The following is a 25,031-nucleotide window of genomic DNA, read 5'->3' on the forward strand; positions in this document are numbered from 1 at the left end:
ATGGCTTACAAATATACAGAGAAACACACACAGAAGTCCATTAAATGTTGTTTCAGTCGAAGGAAACTTGATTTATTTACCTTTTTTTGTTGTTTTTGTCGTCCACAGCTGGAGCTTCTCGGTCAGAGCATCTATGAGTTTGTTCATCCATGTGATCAGGAGGAGCTGAGAGACCTGCTGACTCCACGCCCTGGTAGAATAATAATAATACTAATAATAATATCATCGTTATTATATCTAAAAATGTCAGTCAATCGTGAAAAATGTTCTTTTAGTTTTTTTAATTTTTATGTAATTAAATTTTTATGAAATTCTGAAAAAAATAGTTTTTCATGATATTCTATTTTTTGTGGGGATAATTAACAAATAAAGCATCTTGAGAAATTGTAATCTAAAAAAAGAATGGTAAACTTTCATATATTCTGTATTAATTTTTAAAATTTATTTTATTATCCCTTATTAATCCTACGAGGGGAAATTCTGATTTTCGTATCTCTCCCCAATTGGGGGAGTCAGAGCGACGGGTCAGCCGCGGTACAGCGCCCCCTGGAGCAGGAAGGGTTAAGGGCCTTGCTCAAGGGCCTAACATTGGCTGCATCGGGGCTTGAACCTCTGACCTTCTGATCAGTAGTCCAGAAACTTAACTGTTGCACCACCACTGCCCCAGTAATTTCACATAAAGTAAAGTATTTCAAGCCTTTTTTGTTTCAGTTGTGATTATTTAAGGCTCATAGCTCATGAAAATCCATGACTCCAGTATTTCAATTTATTCTTTAACCGATTTTTATTAAATTACGAAAAATAATTTAAGTTTTTCAAGGTGTTATGATGTTTTTAGATATATAAAATGAAATATTTCAAGATTTTTAGTTTTCATTTTGTTGATTAGGGCCTCAAAAATCAGAAATCCTGTTTCAATATCATGAAAAAGTTTATAATTTTTAAAAAAGGTTTAATAATTAGTATATTAATTACATGTATGGTGAAATATTTCAAGCTTTTCTTACTTTATGGCTTCAAAAACCTGAAATCTTGATCTAAAATTATTAGAATATTTCCTTTAGTCAGTCAAATAAATGTCAATATTGAGTTTACTGTCATAAAGAATGTAGGAAACCAGAAAATTTCACTATTTAAGAAGCTGCAATCCCACAATTTAGACTTTTTTTTTTAAGTGCTCAAACCACTTTTTTGATTTATTTAACAGCTGACAACTGATACATTAATTGTTGCAGCTTTGCTTCTTAGAAATGATTAATGTCTTGAAAAGTTTGTAAATGAATCTTTGTTTTGTTTCCAGGTCTGAGTAAGAAATCTCAGCCCAGCCAGAGGAACTTCTTCCTGCGGATGAAGAGCACTCTGACCAGCAGGGGGCGCACCGTCAACATCAAGTCTGCTTCCTGGAAGGTGACCAATCACAGACCAGCAAAAAGCAACGACTTTAAACACTTCAATCCATCTAATCTGAGCCACAAAACCAGAAATCAGTTTCACTAAATTCTCCAATTTACATGTATCTGATAATCTGATTAACTTACTATGAATTCTGGGTAAATTTTTGGTTGTTAAATTAATAGAAAACATGGCAGAAAAAAACAACCAAATCAAATTTCTCGTCTTCTTTACCTCCAACTTTTGCCTCTTTAAGAATTCAGGAAAAAAATGCAGACAAAAATTCTACAAAAATACAAAATGACACAAAAATGGCATAAAAGGACACAAAATGATGCTAGAATAACACAAAAATGACACAAAAAGATGCTAAAATAACACAAAAATGACACAAAAATAACACAAAAGGATGCTAAAATGACACAAAAGGATGCTAAAATAATACAAAAATGACAAAAAAACACATAAATGACACAAAAGGATGCTAAAATAATACAAAAATGACACGAAAACACACATAAATGACACAAAAGGATGCTAAAATAACACAAAAATGACATGGACAAAAATTACTCAAAAATCACACAAAAATTATAGAAATGCAGACAAAAATGACACAAAAAGACACAAAAATTACACAAAATGACACAAAAATATTTGCTGCAAAATATTAGCAGTAAACTACAAATTAGACCATTTTTCTGCCATATTTTCCTTTTTTCTGACCAGTCTTAGTCTAAACTGAGTGGCTTTATTTCCATTTTTCCATTTTTTAAAATAATTTTAATTATATTTTAGAGCCTCAATCTTCAAAATAGCTGCCAATGTGATGATTCTCCGCTGTAGATTAAACCTCCTGGCAGCTGCTAGTTTTCCTCCACTGGGTCGTTTCTTTAGTTAGACTCTGAAACCTGAACAGGGAGGAAGAATCCAGACCTAGAATCTATTCTGAGACAGTTTGTTGTCTACCCACAGTTGGTTTGTAGTAAAAGTAGTCGTAGTAAGCAGGAAACTGAAGGAAAATACAGATAAATCTTTAAGAATGTCTTAAAAATATACAAACATGTGAGGAAAACACACAGAAGTTCAGTAAATGTTGTTTAAAATGAAAAAAATCTCCTTTATTTACAGATTTGCAGCTTGAAACTGGTCCATTAGTTCTGTTTTGTTATTGAAACTCAGCTTTATTCAGATTAATTTAACACTTAAGCTGCAAAAAAACTGATGAAAAACAAAGATAAACCTTTAAAAGTCATAAAAATAAAAGTTTGTGTGTGAAAAGTGTCACAAAAATACACAAAAGTTCAGTAAATGGTGTTTTCAATAAAGAAAAACCTCCCTTATTTACAGATGAGTTTGATTTCCAGTTAAAATGAAAGTCTTCTTCGGGTTAATTTAACATTCAAGCTGCAAAAACTGATGAAAAACACAAATAAACGTTTAGAAGTTAAGACTCCAGTCATAAAAAAACAAGTTTATGCATAAAACCTGATTTAAAAAAGGGTAGTGAATGGTATTTCAATTAAAGAAAACCTCTGTAATTTACAGATTACTTTGATTTCCGGCCTGAAACTGGTGCATATGTTCCATTTTATTATTGAGACTCGGCTGATTTATAGTAACTGGAGACTGAAATACAGAGTGAAACTGTGATTAATTTAACATTTAAGCTGCAAAAACTGAGCAAACATACAGATAAACCTTTAAAAGTCATAAAAATTACAAGTTTGTGTGTAAAATATGTCACAAAACTACACAGAAATGAGTGAAACTGCAAATTTTAGACCAGTTTCAACCATCATTAACTCTCAAATTGTGCTTTAAAAGACTCCAAATCCACTCGTGACGTTTAAAACTGGACATAAAGACACCACAAACGACTTAATTATTAAAAATTTAATAGTTGTTGTTTGCTCATAATGCAAAAACAAGAGTCAGTACTCCACCATGAGATGTTTTCATGTTTCTAGGACTAAAGGAACTCGCATCTATACCAACTATCCATAAACAGGAAGTAGCTGTAACCAAGCTTTTGCATTGAGACAACATAAAAAACGATTAACAACATTTTAAATAGGTTTTATTTACAGTTTAGACAGTTTCTGATGCTAAAACCAGCCCTCTGCATCCTTATTGACCTGGTTTCTGGTTTCAGGTCCTCCACTGCACCGGCCACGTCCGTCCTTTCGGTGTGAAACTGCAAATTTTAGACCAGTTTAAACCATCTTTGTCCCTCACATTGCACTTTTAAAGACTCCAAACCCACTCCTGAGGTCTAGAACTGGACATACAAACAGCTCAGTTATGAATAATTGAATAATTATTGTTTGCTCATAATGCAAAAACAAGAGTCAGTATTTCACCATGAGATGTTTTCATGGTTCTAAGACTAAAGGAAGTCGTCACACGTCTATACCAACGATCCGTAAACAGGAAGTAGCTGTAACCAAGCTTTTGCATTGAGACAACAACATAAAACACATAAACAACATGTTAAATAGGTTTTAACTACATTTTATTTACACTTAAGGTTTTGATTCTAAAAAATCAGCCCTCTGCCTCCTTACTAACCTGTTTTCTGGTTTTCAGGTCCTCCACTGCACCGGCCACATCCGTCCTTTCGGCGTCTCGTCGTCGCCTCCTGCAGGCCGAATCATGACTCTGCTGTGTGAACCCATCCCTCACCCTTCCAGCGTGGAGTTCCCCCTCGACTCCTCCACCTTCCTCACCCGCCACAGCATGGACATGTGCTTCACCCACTGCGAGGGCAGGTAGGAGCCGAACGTTTAACCCGTCCTAACTTCACAATATAAACCAGGAACTCCCATTATAAAGAGAAAGGTCTCACTTTTCTCCTCCGTCTTCACGTTTCCAGGGTTAAAGAGTTGGTTGGATACAAACCGGACGATCTGATTGGACGCTCGGTGTTTGAGTTTCATCACGCCCTCGACTCCGAACATGTCAGCAAGAGCATGATCACACGTGAGTCTCAGAGAACACGCACACATGTAGTTATAAAGGTGATTATAAACCGCATACTTGTACAGAAGAACTGCAGCAAAACGGTAGAAATGTTGAAAAATTAACAAACAATGTATCTCGAAGAGGGCTGCACAGTGGCGTAGTGGTTAGCACTTTCGCCTTGCAGCGAGAAGGTCCCTGGTTCGCGTCCCGGCTTTCCTGGGATCTTTCTGCATGGAGTTTGCATGTTCTCCCTGTGCATGCGTGGGTTTTCTCCGGGTACTCCGGCTTCCTCCCACAGTCCAAAAATATGCTGAGGTTAATTGATTATTCTAAATTGCCCGTAGGTGTGAATGTGTGAGTGCTTGTTTGTCTTTGTATGTAGCCCTGCGACAGACTGGCGACCTGTCTAGGGTGTCCCCTGCCTTCGCCCGAGTCAGCTGGGATAGACTCCAGCACCCCCCGCGACCCTAGTGAGGATTAAGCGGTGTATAGATAATGGATGGATGGATGGATGTATCTCGAAGAATTAGAATATTATTAACAGATTTATTTCTTTCATAATTTAAAAAAGGTTTATTAATCACAGGTAAAGTGAATATTTCAAACCTTTCTCAGTTTTAATTTTGATGATTCTGCTGTCAAAAATCAGAAATAGACATGAAATCAGAATATTTCCCTTAGTCAAATGAAGCATTTACAATAGAGAAATGTCCAACTTCTGAAAAATGATTATTTACACACTCAATTCTTGTTTCCTTTACCACAAATGAATGCATCAATTGAGTCAAAATGTAAATATTTAATGCTTTTATTGTTTAAATTTTGATGATTGAGGCTCAGTTGCCACACTGATGCACTAATTTGTGTTAAAGTGTATGTATAAATAAACATTTTTCAGAAATTGGACATTTTTTTATTGTTAATCTTCTTTTTTGAACTGATTTTAGGAAATAATCTAAGAATCTGAGACATTGGATTTCTGATTTGAGCTGTGGCCATACTCAAACTATAAACAAGAAAGGGTTACAAATATTTCACTTTACCAGTAATGAGTCTAGAATATATTGACTTTTCACTTTTTTGAAAAAACCCTTTAACAGTGTTCTGATTTTCTGAGATGCAGCAGTATTGTAGCCTTACTACAATATTTGAGCATTAATTGCTTAGTTTTAGGGGCTGTTGATTGTTTAATTCCACAGAAAAATGTGTGAAATTTTTGTTTTAGTTGCTGGTCTTGTAATATTCTAATAATATGAGACACTTGATTTCAGATTATCATAAACTATAGGCCCCAAACATCATAATATGAACAAAAAAGCTTTAAATATTCCATTTACCTGTAAGAAATCTAGAATATATTAAATTATCACTTTATGTTCGAATTTTCTGAGATGCAGCATTATTATAGCTTTATTACAATATTTGAGCATTAATTAATGATTAAAATTAATTAAATTAAATAAATTAAATAAATTAATGATGAAACGTATTGGTAAATATGGATAAACAGTTAGTTTAAAGTGGATAAGCAGTCTGCAAGCACTCCAGCTGGGATAAAATGTGCAGAATTTCTTGGACAATACAACCTTCTGGACCTTGACCTCCTTCTTCTGTTGTTTCTTCCAGTGCTGTCCAAAGGGCAGGTGAGCACCAGTCACTACCGCTTCCTGGCGAACAGCGGTGGCTTCGTCTGGGCCGAGACCCAGGCCACCGTCCTCTACAACAACAAGACGTCGCAGCCGGAAGCCGTCGTCTGCCTCAACTTCATCCTCAGGTACTTCAAACTTCAAGAACACATCCAGCAGCTGCTAGTTTTACAGGACGTTCTTTAAATCTCGTCTTCCTCCTGCAGCTCCGTGGAGCAGCCAGATGTCATTTTCTCAATCGAACAAACCCGCTGTGGTGAATCTGAATCCCAGCCGGCGGCAGCAGCAGAGATCAGCGGAGCTTCTGAGGAGTCCGATTCAGACCTCGACAGCCCAGCGAACCTCTTCACAAAGCTGAAGGAGAAACCGGAGGAGCTTCTCCTGTTGGCTCCGTCAGCCGGAGACGCCATCGTACTGCTGAACGGAGGTAAGACTGAAGAGACGATTTGAATCACTTATTCTAGAAGACTATCCGTCTTCTATCTGTCACCCTGTGGTCATGGAAAGGATGTTAATCTGTCTCAGAAGAGTCAAATTATTGGCCTGCATCAAACGAAGAAAACATCTAAGGAGATTTCTGAAACTGCTAAAATTGGGTCCAATGCATTATTAAAACCTGAAGAATATTTTGGAGGAACAAACTCTTAGATGATCATAGGAAATCAACAGTAGAACTCATGGCTATGTTTAATAGTCAAAATAAGAGCATTTCCACACGCACAATATGAAGGGAACTCAAAGGATTGGGACTAAACAGCTGTAGCTCTAAGAAAACCACTGATCAGTGAGGCTAATCAGGGCAAAAAAGGCTTCAGTTTGCTGGGTAGCATAAAGATTGGACTCTGGATCAATGGAAGAAGGTCATGTGGTCTGATGAGTTCAGATTTACCCTGTTCCAGAGTGATGGGGGCATCAGGGTAAGAAGAGAGGCAGATGAAGTGATGCCCTCATCATGTCTAGAGCCTACCAGCCTGTGGAGGTTAGAGTTATGATCTGGGGTTGGTCAGGTTCACCAACGTTATGTTCCCAAAGAATGAGGTCAGCTGATTACCTGAATACACTGAATGACAAGGTCTTTCCATCAATGGAGTTTTTCTTCCCTGATTGCATGAACATGTTCCAAGATGACGATGTTAGGATTAATGGGGTCACATTGAGAATGAGTGGATCAGGGAGCATGAGATGGATTAACCTCCACAGAGTCCAGACCTCAGTCCCACTGAGAATCTTTGGGATGTTCTAGAGAAGACTTTGTCCGACTCTCCCATCATCACTATAAGATCTTGGTAGATGATGAATTAAACTCTCAGAAATAAATGCTGTGACATTGCAGAAGCTTATCAAAATGATGCCATGGCGAATGAGTGTCGTTCTTAGAGCTAAAGGCGGTCCACGGAAATATTAGTGTGCGACTTTTTTTTGGACGGCCAGTGTGTCTTGAATCTAGTGATGGAATTTCAGTAATTTTGTGCTTAAAGCGTTTGGTCAAAGGGAACAAATTCCATTAATGTGTCTCAATGATGTTTAGTTTCTAATGTAAATGTAGTAAAACTCATTTTCTGACCTTCTCACCGTCAGGTTCTCTGGAACTTTCCTTTGCGAGTCCATCCAGTCCGACCTCGGTTCCGGATCCTCAGGACCTGTGCAGCCCTCAGCTCCGACAGCTGCTGTCGCCCATCTTCAGCCCTCTCACTCCTCCATTGTCTTCATCGGTGTCTTCACCCGAGCTGCTGCTGGTAAACACAGACTCTAAGTGTGCTTTAAAACATGGAAAACATCAGATTTTATATTTAATGTCTTTATTTTATCTCCTCAGAGCACCAGTGAGGAAGAGGGGGAGGAAGAGGAGGTGATGGACACCAGAGAGGTGGAGAAGTTCTTCGCCTTTTGGCCAGAAGATGATCAGAAGAAAGAAGACACTGTGGAGGTAGGAGCTCAGGAGAACAGGTCTCAACTACAATTTGTCCAAAATGGAACTAAGAGATTTAGTTTCTGATATCACATTTTTACAGACGTGGGTGATTTTTCTTTAATTTGTGTAGAGACTAAACCAGGTTTTCTGTCTTCAGGGCATGGAGGTGATGGATCTGGACATGCTGGCTCCGTACATCTCCATGGACGACGACTTCCAGCTCACCCTCCTCAGCAGTTTACCTGAAGAAGTTGAAAAACCTTTGACGTCTTCATGTGCACCTTCATCTGCGATGCCTACAGTGACGCTGGGAAGGAAACGGTAAGAAAAAACAACTATATCTACACAGTTAATATCTTTTAAAGTCTGGCAACTAGTACTGAGATGTGTAAAGTTATCACTGATGTACCGTGGCCTTTATAGGACACATCTGGTTTGGTCACATTGCAAAGTTAAGAGTCAGTATTCCACCATGAGATGTCTTCATGGTTCTAAGACAAAAGAAAGTCATCAAGCGTCTATACCAACTATCTGTCTTTAATAGGAAGCAGCTGTTTTCATGGTTCCAAGACAAAAGGAACTCGTCACAAGTCTATAATAACTTAGAAAAATACAATAATTAGTGACGTTTCAGATCTAGAGGTAAATGGTTTGGTACGAAGAGAGAGGTCTTCTTAAACAGGAAGCTGCTGTAACTCTGCCACCAATAAATTTACAATTTAATAGCAGAATCAGAAATACTTTATTGATCCATGAGGGGAAATTGCTCATGTTGCTTCCATTCAAAGACTTAGAAATTTAAGCAGTAGAAAAAATAAATAGATGAAACTGTGTGCTAAAAGTGGAAAAACGGATTAAGCTAAAAGTGGCTAAACTGGTAGCTAAGAGTGGACAAACACATCAAACCGTTAGCTAAAAGTGGATACACGTGTGAAACCGTTAGCTATGGTGGAAAAACACAACCAAATTTTAGCCAAAAGTGGGTAAATGCCTTAAATTGTTAGCTAAAAGTAGATAAACAGACGTAACAGTCAGCTAAATGTGGATAAACATGGAACTTTTAGGTTAAAGTAAATAAACATTATCTGAAACGATTAAAATGTTGGGTAAAAGTGGATAAACAGGGAAAGTGCTCACGTTTAAGCAGTAGAAAAAATAAATAAATAAATGGATGAAACTGTGTGCTAAAAGTGGAAAAACAGATTAAACGTTTGGCTACAAGTGGCTAAATGGCTAAAACTGGTAGCTAAGAGTGGATAAACACATCAAAGTGTCAGCTAAAAGTAGATAAACAGATGCAACAGTTAACTAAATATGGATAAGCATATGGAACTGTTAGTTTAAAGTCAATAAACATTAGCTGGAACGATTAAAATGTTGGGTAAAAGTGAATAAACTGCTGAAACAGGCAGCTAAAAGTGGATACACATGTGAAACTGTTAGCCAAAAGTGGGTAAATGGCTAAAACCGTTAGCTAAGAGTAGATAAACAGATGTAACAGTCAACTAAATATGGATAAGCATATGGAACTGTAAGGTTAAAGTAAATAAACAGCTAAAACCTTTAGCTAAAACGGCTAAAATGTTAGGTAAAAGTGGATAAACAGACGAAACTGCTAGCTAGGAGTAGATAAACATGTCATAATTACAGCTTCTTACATGTTGTTGCTCTGAAACATCAACATATCATGTTAACATTATATTACTAAGTTGATTTAATGCACTATTTAAGCAAAAATCAAGATGTACAATCAGCTTGTCTGGTTTTTCTCTTCATTGGAGGCTAATCGATATCAGATCTAGTGAAACTTTAACTCACCTACTTACCTGACTGTAATTGACCCACATGTTTTACAATCTCTCCGTCTGACTCACATTCAGGACTCATAACCCAGATGATGAAGAGCTGCTGCCTCAGATGATGATTCGGGACAAGAAACCGAAACAAGATCCTCCGTCGATAGAAGAAGAACTTCTTTTCACCCACAGATTACTGGTGAGTGGAGGATGAACGATGAAAACACCTGCAAAGGATCAAACCGCCAGAACTTTCTGCTGGAAAGGAGGCACAAAAACACATTAGTGGAAAAAATGAGGGTGTTCAGCTTCAAAGCAACATTTAAATAGTTAACATGTATCTTTAGACGTCCAATAAAAACCAAATTAAAAACTAATTTAACTGAATCTCTTTGTGGTTCTAGAAGATGTTTCACATCTCATCCATAAGGTGAAACATCTTCCACAAGCAAAACGAAAAGTCTAGTTTCTTTTTACTGAATCTAGGAAGATCAGGTTTAAGATTTACTGACTGTTAAACTTGCTTTTTGGTGTCGTTTCTTCTGATTTTCTGTTAAATCTCCGTTCAGGGCTCTCTGGAGGAAGTCGACCCGTCTGATCTGCTCCTGGATCCAGGACCGGGGCATCGAAGTCGACTGCTCACCGGCAGAGACCCGGTTTTAGGAGGCATTCAGGGACTCTGTGACACCACAGGTAATTCTAACGTACAAATACAGAGAAAGCTCATTGAATTAATAGTTTGTTTTCACTCAGAATTCTTTTACACAAGTCTGGGTTCAAATTGAAATTATTAGGAAAAAACACACTGATGAGCTTAAAGTTCCAGCAAAACAATAAAAATCTGTTTAGTTTTTGGCTTCTAGAGGTGATGTGATGCCCCCTAGTGACCATATTGAAGACTTACGGCTTCTTTTTTCTTTCTTTTTACAGAAACATTTCTGTTTCCTCAGTAGGATTCAGTGCTAAAGACGTGAAATATTCCAACAATCACAATCAGATCTGAAGTGATTTTTTTAATGTACTCTGTCTGTTTATAGATTTTCACAGGCAGCTTCAATGATAAGAGAGTAGTAGAATTTTTAGAAGAGTTTCTGCTGGACTATTGCTGATTTGCTTGAAGTTTTTACAGCATAAAATATGGATATTTATAAAGATTACTTTGAAATTTTAGTTTTATATACTGAGTATTTTTCAGGATAACTGTTTTGTGGCTTGAGACCATCTAGTAATGTTTCTGTGGTACACCTTTTACCTGAAAGTTTAACAAAAAAAATCACTTTCCCCTCCTTTTTTGTGATTATCCTACATGTTTTGTTGAATATTATTGTGACATGCAATTTTAGAAAATGCTTTATCTCAGAAAGTATTCGATATATCAGCCTAAAATTTCACTCATACCATTTAAATATCCAGAGTTTGTGATAAAGGGGTTCAAGCAAATCAGACATGGTGGAGCAATAGAAAACTTGATGACCTGAGATGCGTCTGTTGGGAAATTTCTTTCTTCAGAATGAGGCAGAAGAGATTTATTTTTTCTGTGACTGACTTACAGTCACTGCAGAACCCTTAAAAGTCACAGCAAACAGAGCGGCTGTCGGATATCGGACTTTTAAAACACATAAGAAGCTATAGATGCATTTAGTAAAGTGTGAAACAATCTCTGGTTTCTGTAATATCTGCAGTGTTTCACCAAACTGTCAGTGAGCTCTAACTTGACCACAACTATTTAACCCTCGTGTCGTCCTGCGGGTCAAAATTGACCCGTTTTAAAGTTTGAAAATGTGGAGAAAAAAAAATAGATTTTCAGTGAAACTTCTGATGTCCACATTTCCAACATGTTTGGGATATTTTTGAACATTTTTGGTGGGAAAAAAGAAATGGTTCTTAAGAACATTCACAAAAAAATCAACCAAAATCCAGCGAAATTCGCTGGATTTTCGTTGATTTTTTTGTGAATGCTCTTAAAGAAAATATTAGAAGTTTTACTGATATATATGTAATCACTTTAGATATTTTTAGGATTTTTTGGAAGATTTTTACTCATTTTTGGAAAATATTTACAAGAATTTTCTTGCCAAATTTGGGGGAGTTTTTTTAAAATAAACTTTAAAGCGAAACTTTTAAGGAATTATTGGAATTTTCTTCCAGAAGGTTTTGCAAATTTTCTGAAAATGGGGAATTTTTTTGCTGAATTTTTGAATTTTTTTTCAGAGAAGGAAACAATATTTTTGGTGCCTGTAAATGAAGACAACAGGAGGTTTAAAAAATGATATTGTGAGGAAACACAAACCAAAAACTAGTGGCCTACCATGACCTCTAGGGGGCTCCATAATTCACAGTGTGATCAGATTCTACATTAAACTATGAGCATTAAGTCCAGATTATGATTACAGGTTTGCCTCAGTTTGGTTTTAAAGTTTCTAAATCTAAGGTTTTGTGTGTGTTTGTGTCTCCTCCAGCTCTGATGAGGGACATCTTCATGCCTCGCCCTCCTGATCTCTCCCCTCCTCTCTCCCCCATGTCCTGATGGACTTTCCTGCTAGTCCGGACGGTCGACTTTTTCACCTCAAATCGAGAAAGTCGACGCCAGAACTCAGCGCGCACAAATTGTATAAACGCAACACACCGCTAACATAAACGCACACAAGTCCAGACTCACCCAGAAAGCGAGCCGTCGGGTCCGAGGTGACCCGAGCCGAACCAGGATGGCGTCTCCTGTTGGGTTTTCTCACTGTGAAGCCAGCTGCCTGTTGAAGAGCAGAGAAAACCAAACGGGAGGCGCTTTAGTCGGCCACCTTTAACCTCACGCTGCTCGTTTCGCTTCATCGCTGATCTTTAAATGTGAGGAATCACCACTGAGGTCTGTCTGTTGTCAGGAAACAGCAGGTGGTGCTAATAATCTGCATGAAAACTGCGTGAAACATTGAGATTAAATGTTCCTCCGTGCAGCTAATCAGTTTTCTGTCCTTTTGTTTCTCTTCAGCGAATATCAGTGGCATATTTTTATACACACGTGCAAGACTTTTTTAAAATAATGCATTTAAACTATTATCCTCAAATCACCAATCGTATTAGTCTAGTTTTAGTCTTCTTGAGGTGTCGGGTTGGTGGGCTTCGGTTTATCGTACACTCCCTATCAGCCAACATGAGACGATCAGTCAGTGATAACATTTAGAAACATATAAGACTTTCAGATCCGTCGCCTGGACCGTGAAATGTTTCCGACCATAACACGATGCAGTTTGATTTGTCCTTTTATTAAAACTTTAAACGTAGAGTTGATGAATTTGCCATATTGAAGCCATTATTAGGTGCAGTCTCTATATGAGGGTTAGAAATGGGATTAAACACTAGTATTTAGGGTTGTTTCTGTCTTTCAGTTTGAATTATTTTATGACTTGTAACCAGTTTTAGCTTGACATGTAGCCTTGTACTCTTCTTGCAGTGTTTGATGAAATATTGATGTGGAAGATTGTTATTCAGTTATTTCCTCCATAATTCTGTCTGTTTTTTTGTTTATTTCTTTTAAAACTCTCTGTGCCTTTTATCATCCAGTGAACAGGTTATTCTGTGCTGTTATCTGCTCATGGTGATTTTAAACCAGGGAGAAGATTAAAATACTGTTCTTTTATTTTTACTGTTTATCCGGTGTGTATTCTGGAACTAAATAAAGCTGTTGAAGACAAAGCAGATGCTACTGCGTGGTGAGTTCTTCTGGAAGTTACTACATTACAGTTAACCATGAAAACTAGATTAAACTTTTAGCTAAAAGTGGAAGAACAGACTAAACTTTCGGCTAGAGTGGATAAACACATGAAACCTTTCGCTAAAATTGGAAAAACAAATCAAATTTTTGGCTAAAAGTGGATAAATGGCTAAAACTTGTAGCCAAGAGTGGATTTACATATCAATACAATACAATACAATACAATTATATATAATAGTGTCAGAGGGATATGTGTAGTGGACTCTTACGTTATAGTGACAGAGGGATAAGTGTAGTATAGCAATGTGCAATAATGATAGAGGGATATACGCAATAACAGCAAAGACATATTTGCAATATAATCATGTGTAAATGTTAAGTTGGTAGCTGCCTTGGTCTCCCAGTTTTTGTCTGTCATGTGCACTACGTGTTATCGCTTGTTGTTTGTTTCTTTTTTGCATGTCTTTGTTCAGTTATGGTTTTATGTTATTTGTAATTTATCTTTGATCTGCCATTGGGACTTGAGATGGAAATTAATCGTATGGCTACCATCTCTAGTACGAACTGTCCCATTTTAAAGAATAAATAAATAAACATATAGATTTTACTACTTTTACTACAGTAAGAATTGGAGTATTTCCAACTGAGTGCTGTAATAAGTAAAGAAAGTATTGCATGACAGCAGGTGGAAGTAAAACAGGACTGAATTAGCCGCATGAAGAAATAAACAACTAAAATCCACTTCATCATGTTACATCATGAATCTGGGTGGAGACGTTTGCATCATTTCTTAGTGAGAAACTGTAAATTCACCCTTTTTGCACAACATGACCTCGGAGTCACCAGAAGGGAAATCCTCAAGATGTTTCATTACTTCTGATTAGTTTCACAGCAGTCTGAGTTGAGTAACTCTGTCGAGTCATTTCAGAGGAAACTTCCAGCATGTGATGTCCTCAAACTAAAGCAGTACAGCAAGTACTCACAGCTAGTACTTATGTAACAGTACCACAGTGTAAAAATACTCAGTTGTGTTCAGATATTTACTCAAGTACAACAGAAAGAGCATCTAAATACACCCAAAGTAGAAAAAGTAAAAATATCCCTTGTAAAAAATGGCTCATTTCTGAATAATATGCATTATATTGTTAGAGAACATATATTGTTTTTCTCCAGCAGCAGCAGTACAACAAGTACTCAGATCTAGTATTTAAGTAACAGTAGCACAGTTTAGAAATACTCTGGATCAAGTCTGGCATTCAGATTTTTCACTTGAGTAAAAAAGTACTGGCATTAAAATGTACTTAAAATGGCAAAAGTAGAAGTATTTATTAAACACATAAGTAAATGTTTATCTCTTTAAATGTGAAGCTTATTTTAATCACTTTATTTACAGCTGGGTAGTTTGTAAATCACACTGGAGAATAAAGTTTCGTATTATAATAAATGCATTGTGTTTTTTGTCAGTTATATTTTGCATTATTCATCTGAATATGCAAAGTAATTAAAGGTGTCAGTTAAATGCAATGGAACAAAAAAATGCAGTATTTTTCTCTGAAAGTGGCAGAAAATGACTCAAAACTATATTTAAATCCAGTAAATCACATGTAACCTGCACTTTTATTATATATATATATATAGTCTAATCTTATTCTTACACAGTAGTTTTATTTAATTCTACTTATTTTTTAATTGTAATAACTTTGTGCCATTTTGTTGTTTGCTGCAAAACAGCCTTTTGTTGTTTTACAATGATTTATTCACTCTATTGTATTCTAGTAAATGTGTTTAGTTACTTTGTAGCACCGTTTAATGCTAAATAGTGGATGTAATAGTGCAGATAAGGAGAAATCTTCAGAGAACTGAGAGCTGCAGAAGAAGAAAACACTTTTTATAGGTGGTTTGAGTCTCTTAAAACTAGAATTTAAACTAAGCTAAAGGTATTCATTGTGTATTTTACTCAGAGTAACTTCCAGTTTGTGGTTTTACTGGGCAACGCTGGTTACGATCCTCATTTATCTGGTCTCAGCTGACTGACAGTAAACAGACTCTTTTACTTCCCGACAACAGACTCTTCCAACCAACTTCTGCTTTTTGTAAAACTGGACTAACTCCAGAAACACACCCAGAAGGTTCACACTGAAACAGGAAGTCTGATTAATAAACCAGTTGGTTTCTGGAGCTCCATCTTTGAGATTATTCTCCAGGCAGCGACTCAGAAAAACAAAAGGAAAAAGAAACATGAAGCCACTTATTTCTAGGAACACACGGAGCTGGAAATACAAGAACATTTACTCAGGAACTGTGCCAGACTTGAAAAGTTGTCATTTTAGTGAAGATAAGACAATATTTCTTTGAAGTGTTTCTTTGCTCAAGTACTGTACTTTAGTGCAATTCTTGGGGATATTTCTACTTTACTTGAGTTTCAGTGTTTCCATTTTATGCTGCTTTATGCTTCCACTGAAGGGTTCTTCCATGTCATCTCAGTGAAGATTGTTGTTTGATCATCTCCGAATCTGTTGAAACTTTCTAGAAATGATCTCAAACTGACATCTGTCCTTTTTTAAAAGCTGAAATACCAACATTTTCATCCTTTTTCACCCAGTTCAATAAATCTCTCTTGAGTTGGAAACTGAACAAGACACCACTTTCAGATGTCCACATCTCTTGAAGTTTACATCCTGGAATCTTCAGATGTTCAGGAATTTCTGGTGAAGGGAGAGAATTCAGCAAATTCTGGCAAACAAGCCTCAGTTTGGTGCTTAAGACCTCTCAGATTCAGGATTTGTTCAAAAATGGCAAATAATGTGGATTTTCAAATAATTAGGAAGAATATATCTCTACTATAGAACCCATTTCAGATCATTTCTAGAAAGTTTCAAGAGATTCTCAGATGGTCAAACAACAACCTTCACTGAGTTGACATGGAACGACTCTGCAGTGGAAGCATGAAGTAGCATAAAATTCCATTCTCACTTGTTCCTTCATTGTTCTAAATGAGTTACAAGAATGTTTCTCAATCACTTTTTCATAGTGTCAATAAAACAATTGATTGATCTAAACACTGATTCTCTATCTAAGCGTTGTTGTTGTTTTACTGACCTTGCAGCAGGTAGAAGAAACACGATGATCCGACCAGAACAAACCTCAACTCAGAAGGAGAAAAACTTTTACCAGCAGCATCTATGAATCAATAAAAGCAGAAGCAGGAGCTGAAAACTTTGATTTTAAACCCCAATAGTTCTCATGTTACAGGTAGATTGCTGCAGTTTTTTCACCTGAGAATGTTGATAATCAGTTTTCATGACAGTTGAATTTGCATTTAGTCATTTTAGAAGCTGAAATATCATCTGTGTGTGGAACAAACATCATAAAATGACTTGTTTTTTACCTTTAAGAAGATGTTTCCATCCATCTGACTTGCAGGAAACTTCAGGAATGAGCAAACAGCTGAACACAGGCAAAGCAAATCACCTTCAATCAAGGCCTCGTCCACATTTCTACAAGTGTCTTCTGTTTTAAACACAGGTTGATCTTTTTATTCTGGCCTTTTGTCAACATACAAATTCAGATTTTTTTAATGGAAAACTCTTTTGAGGGTAAAGATTTTCACAAACTTCCTTTATCGTCATATTTTGAACTGTGGTCTGGAAACCACACTGAAGTCGTGTGACTCTACAACATTTCCATTTCCTTTTTTCTTCATTCATTCATTATTAAGATGAACAGCAGAGATGAGGGAAGAAGCTTTTTATGTGTTTTCTGATACAGATCTTCTGCTTCATATTGAGTCAGACCAACACATCGACTGTCAGATAATATAGACATTTTTAGGTTTCTGATAATGATTCTAAAATGCTTGTTTTCTTTTGTTTTTTAACATCATTTTAAGTACTATACACACTAATATAGATATATCTTTCCCCTCCATTTAAAAAAAAAATTGTCCACACAACCATCATTTTACAAAATATCTCCGTACGAACCAGATTTCATTCTAATCTCTCGTATCCAGGTGTGTCTCCACTGAGCTGTCAGAGATCTTTTTTGTCTTAAAATGCCTTTCTACGCCTCGTACAGTGTAAAAAGCTTATTTTAACTGTAGCTAAAGGAAATTACTCTCCTTTTGTGCTTTGGTGAGGACAGTTTTTAGCTGATTTTGTGGATTCTTTGTCCCTTTGAACTGGTTTTCTCAGTCCAGCAAAGTGCAAAATTAGTTTTTTTTACGCCTCAAGTGTTGTGCATCACATTTCTTACATTTTTACTCCGCCAAGGAGGTGGAGCCTCGGTGGAGCTATGTGACGATCAGCGTTGGTTTGTCTGTCCGTCTGTCTGTTAGCAACATGACTCAAAAACGGACTAACGGATTTAGATTAAATTTTCAGGGAAGGTCAGAAATGACACAAGGACCAACTGATTAGATTTTGGCAGTGATGCGGCTTATTGTCTGAATCCACGGATTTGTTTAACATTTCTGTATCATCGCCAGATTGCGGCACGGCGTCACTTTAACTATGACAAGTGAACACCACATCAGCTGCCTGCTGACGATCACATGATTGTGATCCCATTATAAATCCACCACTAAGGACCAATGTTCCCTGTAATTTTTCAGTCTGAGTGTGAGCAAACACACAAACTCCCTGAGCGTTCCTTGGACCACTGTGAGCAACATCAGACGTGTGCACTGTGGTCACACCAGCATCGCATCCATTCAAGTTACATGGTTCATTAAAAGAATCAAATTACAGCATTTACATTTCTGTTAAAACACTTTGTCAACAGGAGCCAGTTGAAGGCTGCAGTGATTTTAGTGACACTACAATGTATAAGAGTGAAGTTATTGAATATTTGTCTCTCTTTACTGTTGCAGTGGTTTTGCAAATTGCAGACGGACCCTGTTCACTCCATAGACACCAATGTTATTCCTGTAGCTTGAAAGACAGCTACTTTTGATAAAACTGGGCTTGTAGCACATTGTCTGCCTTGCAACAATGGGAAAGAGGCACCGTTTATGTTTTGACAACCTATATCTAACGAGTTATTGATGCTGGAAGCCCGAATCTGTGAATATCTTTCCAACTTTACTGAACTTGGGGCCACTACCACCTAAGGAGTGATATATTTAATTTTGAAAAAAGCATTTAGCCATACTTAAAGCTTTAAGTGCTTTATTAACACGGAACTAAAAATTTTGTATTGTTTTATTATCACAGGTTCTGTCTGAAAAGAGGTGGCATCATTTTAAACAGTGAAATCAAACTAACAAAATGTAATGACCAACCAGTGAGCAATACTGGATTCTGCAAAAACATAAACAACTTTTTAAAAAAAAATCTAAATCTTATCTTAACACAGTTAATGTATTAACTTATTTATGTGTGTATGCATGTATTTATTGATTTATTTAGTACTGTTAACATATCAGAGTTCTGAGTGAATTTTTCTTAAGATAGGCAAAGGCCATTTATTGATTACATATAGGCTGTTAAATGTTTATTAAAAACTAAAAAGCATTTTTAAAAAAACAACTTAGGCATTTATTGAGTCACTAAAATACTGCAGAGTACAGACCACATCAGCATGATTATAAGCATCCTCTGGTAAATTAACAACCAGATACTGATGTCTCTCACCATATGGACTTCAGGAGATGATTAGATGATGATAAACTGTGACCTACTGGTTGGGTTCTCTCTGTTCTCATGTTTCTTACATGTTTGTTGAGCAACACACCATACTATGACGTTTTTACAATGATGGTTCTACTATGGAACCAGTTTGACATGTTCAGGCGTTCTTTGTGTGAAAACTCAGAGATTTCAGGGATCAGAAGGTGGTTTTCAACTTTCTTTGTTAACTTTCTGCTTCAACTTTAAACTAAATTTCCTTCACTAACCCAGCCCTCTGGACTTCCAGTAAGCTGTGTTCCTATTGGCTGTCCAGGTGGCTGCTTGGTGTTATCAGGAACACCTGAGCAGCTTGGTGTTATCAGGAACACCTGAGCAGCTCAGTGTCTTCCTGCTTTATTTAGCTGCAGACAAACATTTCCTCTGCTTCTCTTCACCAGTGAACTGGGTTTGACTCCCTTGCTTTAGTTTGTTCTTTAGGCGTCGGCTTGCAGCTTCCAGCAGTAAAATCATCTTTAATGTGTTTCTTGGTGTGTTTTAGGGCTTTGTACTGGATAGTTGTCTTGGTAAAGGTGGTTCTTTAGCCACAGTTAGCACATGGTGCTAATGTGTGCAGTGATTAGTGGATTTGCTACAGCTGAGTTGTGTCTTTATCTTGGCTGTAGTGAGTCTTCAGAGGTTTTTGGTCAGACACATTCTGTATTCTTGTTTGAGAACCAGCGTTGGTTGTCCAGAAGGTAAGAGTTCCTGTCCTGATTCTCTGTTCTCAGAGGTTCTCTGGTAGGCTGCAGGAGACTTTAGCGTTTGGGTTGTACTAGTTTGGTTTTTGTATGGTTTCATTTGGACGACTATCTTGAGGCTCCTCCATGTGGTTTAGTGAGGTTTTCTGGAACAGTTCTACAAAGCAACCTGCAGCAGAAGAGACTTTGAGAGTTTTTAGGACGTTCTGGAAACCAGACTTCAGAACAGCAGAAACATTTGTCAGCAGTTTGAGCAGGAGAAGGTGAGCTTCAGAGTAGAAATGAGAAGGAAACCTTCTTGACCCGTGTGGTGAGGTCCTGTACCAAGAGTTTGAGCAGGTTGTGAAGAGTCTGTAGTTCTTTGGTCTGAAAGCACAAGAAGAGTCGACTCATTAAAGGAGAAAACAGGAGATATTGTTGGTTCTTCTGTCGCTCTGCAGTTTCCTTAGACTGAATATCAAGTTTATATTTTAAATGATTTCCCATGTGAGCCCAAGAAGACTTCAATAAACTCCCTCCATCCCCTGGACACAACAGATTTTGTTACCATGTTAAATCTTTTTTTAAAAAAATATGTTTTTGAGTTTTAATCATAGTTTTAGCATAGTTTTTTTTCTCTTTGCTTGTTTAGTTTTGTCATCTGTGTGAAAGGTGCTAAACAAATAAAGTTGAATTGATAAACTGAATAATTGACTAACTCATGATTGTGACAACAGAAGTATTTTCATTGTGATTTAAGGGTTTGTTTCATTTTTAAGGTTGGGGTTAAAATCTTGACAGAAAAAAAAGATTAAAGAAATAAACTACAAGGAAAAAAATGTTTAATATAATAAAACTTTTAAAAATAAAATTAAACATTAAATACAATTAAATTACATTAGACAACATATTTAATTAGATAATTAAACAGAAGATACAAAGCATGTAATTATGAAATTAAACAAAAATTTTTAAACAAAAATATGTAACATTAAAGATGAAACATTTTAGATAATGAAACATTTAAAAAAAATAATTAAACAAGAATATTACACATTTAGAAAAATATAAAACATTTAATTAGATTATTAAACCTTTAAAAGTCAAAACATTTAATTAAAAAATTAATGTTTAATTAGAAAATTAAATCTTAAAGACAATAAAACTTTAAATAGGAATTAAACAGAAAATACAATGAAGCATTAAAAAGAAAATTAAACATTAAAAGGTGGTAAAACATTTAAAAAGAAAAACCTTAAAGATGTAATCAAAAAATTAAACACTGGGAAAGAAAAGGAAATTTTTCAAACAAGCCGATAAAACATTTGAAAAAACAACAATTAAACATTAAAAAGATAAAACATTTCGAAATCAAATCAGACATTAGAACAGAATAAAAGGTGAGAAAAGAGCAAAACTAAACATTTAAGAAGAATCAAACTAAAGACAAAACCTTTGAAAGGGCACCAGTTAGACTTTAGAAGATCAAATTAAACAGAAGAGACAATAAAACGATCAAAAAGAGCAAAAACAGATAAAAGTCTTTAAGTGTTTTCTAGTCTGAAATGAAAACATCAAGTTGTTTCTTCAAACATTTCCTCTTTCTATGTTCTTGGTTTGATTGTGGACAGATTTACTAAGAACTCATTTCAGAAAACTGCTTTCCAGATAAAGTCTACTAAGGCATCGATCAAACTAATGTTACCTTCTGATCTCCACAAACTTTACTGTTCAGTGAAGAGAATCAAAGTTTGTTGAGGATTTCTAAAAAACCCACAGGTGAAGGTCTGAGAAGAACTCAGCTGGATGGTCTAAATGTGAAATCAAGACTCATGGTCACAAGTTTTAAGGCTTCTGGTAACCATAAAGTTCAAACTAACAGAGAAGTACTGAGAAACTTTTAAAATTTCAGTCCTCAGACTGTCTGAAGGTTCAAACTAACAGAGAACTACTCAAGAACTTTCAAGATTTCAGTCCTCGAACTGTCTAAAAGCTCAAACTAACAGAGAAGTATTGAGAAACTTTTACGATTTCAGTCCTCAGACTGTCTGAAGGTTCAGACTAACAGAGAACTACTCAGGAACTTAGAAGATATCAGTCCTTGGACTGTCTGAAAGTTAAATCTAACAGAGATCTACTGTGGAACTTAGAAAATTTCAGCCCTCAGACTGTGTGAAAGCTCAGGTCCTGAGGACTCGGGAGGTCTGGAGGCTTGGAAAGTCTTGGAACTGAGGGTTCAACCCTCCAGCTCAAAGGCTGAAGTCCAACCTCCTGAGAAAAACGGTCGAGTCGAGACTCAAGTTAAAAAAAACTCAAAAATGGCAAAAAAATAGATGATAAATGCGCAAAAACCAGAAGAATTAGTATCTGAGCGAATAGCTCAGGGGAAAAGAAGACAGACTACCAAGCGGAGGGTCGCTGGTTCAAGACCCGCCACTGGCAACTTTCTTTGTTTGTCTTTGTCAGGATTTTGATGAAAATTTAAGAAGTGTCTGGTCTTGAACCAGCGACCTGCAGCTCCATAGGCAAATCCTTAACTCACTGAGCTACAGATCAGATACAAAGAAATAAATTCGTCGTCCCTTTGGCATCGTAGTTTCCGAAGTGACCACATGGGTGGAGCCAAGGCGGAGTCTGGGTGGAGTCAGGGCGGAGAGTAGGTGGGGAGGTGGGTGGCGGCCTCCCCCCTCTACTCCCCCACCTCTCCCCACCACCCACCACACCTTCCCCCGCCCGACGAGTTCTTCGAGTCTCCACGAGTTCTTCGAGTCTCCACAGGTTTTCCCGAGTTTCTGGAGTTTCCACCAGGTCGGAGGCAGAACAACTTGTCATGAAGAGATGTTGAAGTCGGCCAGGATGGAGTGACTTTTTACAGCGACTAGAAGGAAGACGACTAGAAGAGCAGGTCTTTAACCACCATCCATACAATCCATGGAGTCGCTCCAGAGAAATGAAGGGAGGTCAACTTTTATCAACCTCCATCTAGATGTTCAAATTGATATCTTTACTTTGACATTTTTAGCATCACAAACCTTTAGTATCACACTTTATTATCCTTTATTAGGACTTTAATGGAATCCACCAGCAGATTTAGTTTTTGTTGACAAACTTTATTCTTGTCATCGTGGGACTGCAGTATTTAAAACTCTTCCTTCTATTTGACCTCATGTTTATTAGTTTTAGTGGAGAAAGTTATTTTAATTGTCCATTAGTCTCTTAAAAACCAAATAATACATTGGATTAGTCAAGAGGTTTAAATTTCTTTGTCATATTTTAAATATGACAACAAAAATATAAAAATAAAGTCTTGAGACAATTTGACCTGTAACTGGCGTTATATAAATAAAATTGAATTAAAATTGTATGTATCTTGTAATGTTGGAGTAATTCAGTCATATATGTTAGAAAACACATTTTCTTTGACCATTAATCAGTCGTTTTCTCCAGTAATTAATTTCTTGTTTTGGTTTATAAAATGTGAAACCCAAATATATTCAGTTTACTGTCATAAAAACCAAAAAGATTTACATTCATTATGCAGGAATCAGACAGTTTTTCACTTTTTATCTTAGTTTAGTCAGAAAGATTGTTGATAATGTGTGAATTGTTGCAGCTTGTGAGCCGTAGAAGGTTTTAATCTTTGGGGCCGAGTGTCAGAAAACATTTAGAAACAAACATCAACAAAACATTCAACAAAGATTTGAACATCATTAAAGGGAAATCCAGCTTTTGCATAACAATGTCTAATTAAAGACATTTATTTCCAACGTAAATGTGTGATATTCATCCTCTGGAGCTTTCTCTTCACATCGTCTTCCACCTGGACTGGTTTGGTCGGGAGCATGTGCAACAAACATTTGAAAAACTGCACTTTAACATCAATGAATGACACTGAAGTTTAATCTCTACATAAATGAGACTGAGTCTGGATGTGCTGCTCTGTCATTAACTCCTAAGTTTAGGGAAAGTTCAAACAAAAGAGGACAGTTCAGATCAGACTTGAGAATGAGTTTATTTTGAACAAACATCTCAGACTTTCTGAGCTTCAGCACCTACAGCAAGATATTTTAACAACAAGCAACTCAAGAGATCCAGAAGTTGGAGAGAGTTAGCTTTAGCTGAGCCAAAGAACATGTGGGACGCTAACCTAGCAAACATTTCAGACATTTCTCTGTGAATTCAGAGAAATAATTTACTATTTAATGACAGAGCTACACATCTTAACTCAGTCTCATGAAAACAGACTCTAATTCAGTGTCATCCATCCATATTAAAGTGCAGTTACCCAAAATGTTTGTTGCATGAGCTCCAACAAAACCTGTCCAGGTAGAAGGCCACTTTGACAAACAGGAAGTGGAAGATTCCAAGCAGATTTATTGAAGGGGGAACCGGACTGTACTAAGTGTGGTCCAGCATAGAGGGGTGTTTTGTGGGTTTTTAAGGCTGATAATGATTATTAGTGAGACATTTGGAGTAGATATTCATTTGCAGTGAATGAAAGTATTTAAAATCTTGAGTTAAACTTAGGAGAACACAAACTCTAACAGAAAACTTTGTTGATACCTTTTTGTTTTGTTTACAGATGTTAAAGGAGTTTTATTCGTGACATATAACCAATCAAATCACTCCAGAAGACAGAGCGACCACAGGTAGATAAAGGTTCAGAGCCAAAGTAGCGCCATTTTTAAATGTATTTATTACCGTAAATCAGTAAAAAATAAAATACTGATAATCAGTAAATCAGTCAGCCCACAATTACTACAATTCTACAATGTATGTCTCTTTCCTTTGACTTGTTATTTGTACAATCTATGATGTATATGATGGTGTTTTTTCATACCAAAGGCTGTACTAAGATGTTTTCTAAGAGACATACCATGCTACTCTGGTTGTTCTGGTCCTGGGCTGCTGCACTCCTCCTCTGTTGTTTTCTGGATTGTACTCAGCTTCATGCCTTCGTCCACCCGGCCTCCGTTGACTCGTCCCGCCTGCCGTCTCTGGAGCTGAAGCTGGATTGGAACAGACCAAAGTACAGTCCAATCACGATGCCAGCTGCCTCTCAAAAGGCTCCTTCATCTGGCAGGTGGCAGCACTTCTTCTGAGGGGAAGCTGAGCTGGTCCAGCAGAACTTTGCAGATGTGTTCCAGTGGTTGGTGGATGTGTGGGGAGATAGAGAGGGACCTTTGAATTGTTCAGAAAAGAAAACAGGGAACCCATTGGTAGTTTTAGTTTAGGGTGCTACTGCGGTGTGTTTTTGGGTTTTAAGAGG

The 25,031-nt window shown here is 36.8% G+C and overlaps 2 protein-coding genes and 1 long non-coding RNA gene across 8 annotated transcripts in view; 2 read left to right on the plus strand and 1 right to left on the minus strand.

Moving 5' to 3' along the window:
• The window catches only part of hif1al (hypoxia inducible factor 1 subunit alpha, like), a 28,818-nt gene extending 15,418 nt beyond the window's left edge, over positions 1-13,400 (plus strand). Inside the window, exons 4-15 of the mRNA XM_055011985.1 lie at positions 109-193; positions 1,301-1,407; positions 3,982-4,163; positions 4,268-4,374; positions 5,983-6,130; positions 6,209-6,429; positions 7,581-7,738; positions 7,819-7,929; positions 8,072-8,235; positions 9,795-9,909; positions 10,280-10,403; positions 12,170-13,400. Of these exons, the coding sequence (XP_054867960.1) occupies positions 109-193; positions 1,301-1,407; positions 3,982-4,163; positions 4,268-4,374; positions 5,983-6,130; positions 6,209-6,429; positions 7,581-7,738; positions 7,819-7,929; positions 8,072-8,235; positions 9,795-9,909; positions 10,280-10,403; positions 12,170-12,237 (1,590 nt within the window). The 3' untranslated portion in view covers positions 12,238-13,400. The remainder of the gene's footprint in view (positions 1-108; positions 194-1,300; positions 1,408-3,981; positions 4,164-4,267; positions 4,375-5,982; positions 6,131-6,208; positions 6,430-7,580; positions 7,739-7,818; positions 7,930-8,071; positions 8,236-9,794; positions 9,910-10,279; positions 10,404-12,169) is intronic.
• klc3 (kinesin light chain 3) overlaps positions 1-25,031 on the plus strand; it is a 248,905-nt gene that overhangs the window by 123,866 nt on the left and 100,008 nt on the right. The gene's annotated exons all lie outside the window — the stretch shown is intronic.
• The window catches only part of LOC129349276 (uncharacterized), a 109,827-nt gene continuing 104,807 nt past the window's right edge, over positions 20,012-25,031 (minus strand). For both annotated transcript variants that reach the window (XR_008602220.1, XR_008602219.1), the window contains 2 exons: positions 24,639-24,943; positions 20,012-20,149 (listed from right to left, as the gene is read on the minus strand). This is a non-coding gene — a long non-coding RNA (uncharacterized LOC129349276). The remainder of the gene's footprint in view (positions 20,150-24,638; positions 24,944-25,031) is intronic.

The sequence above is a fragment of the Amphiprion ocellaris genome, chromosome 7, assembly GCF_022539595.1.
Source record: "Amphiprion ocellaris isolate individual 3 ecotype Okinawa chromosome 7, ASM2253959v1, whole genome shotgun sequence".
Lineage (NCBI taxonomy): Eukaryota > Metazoa > Chordata > Actinopteri > Pomacentridae > Amphiprion > Amphiprion ocellaris.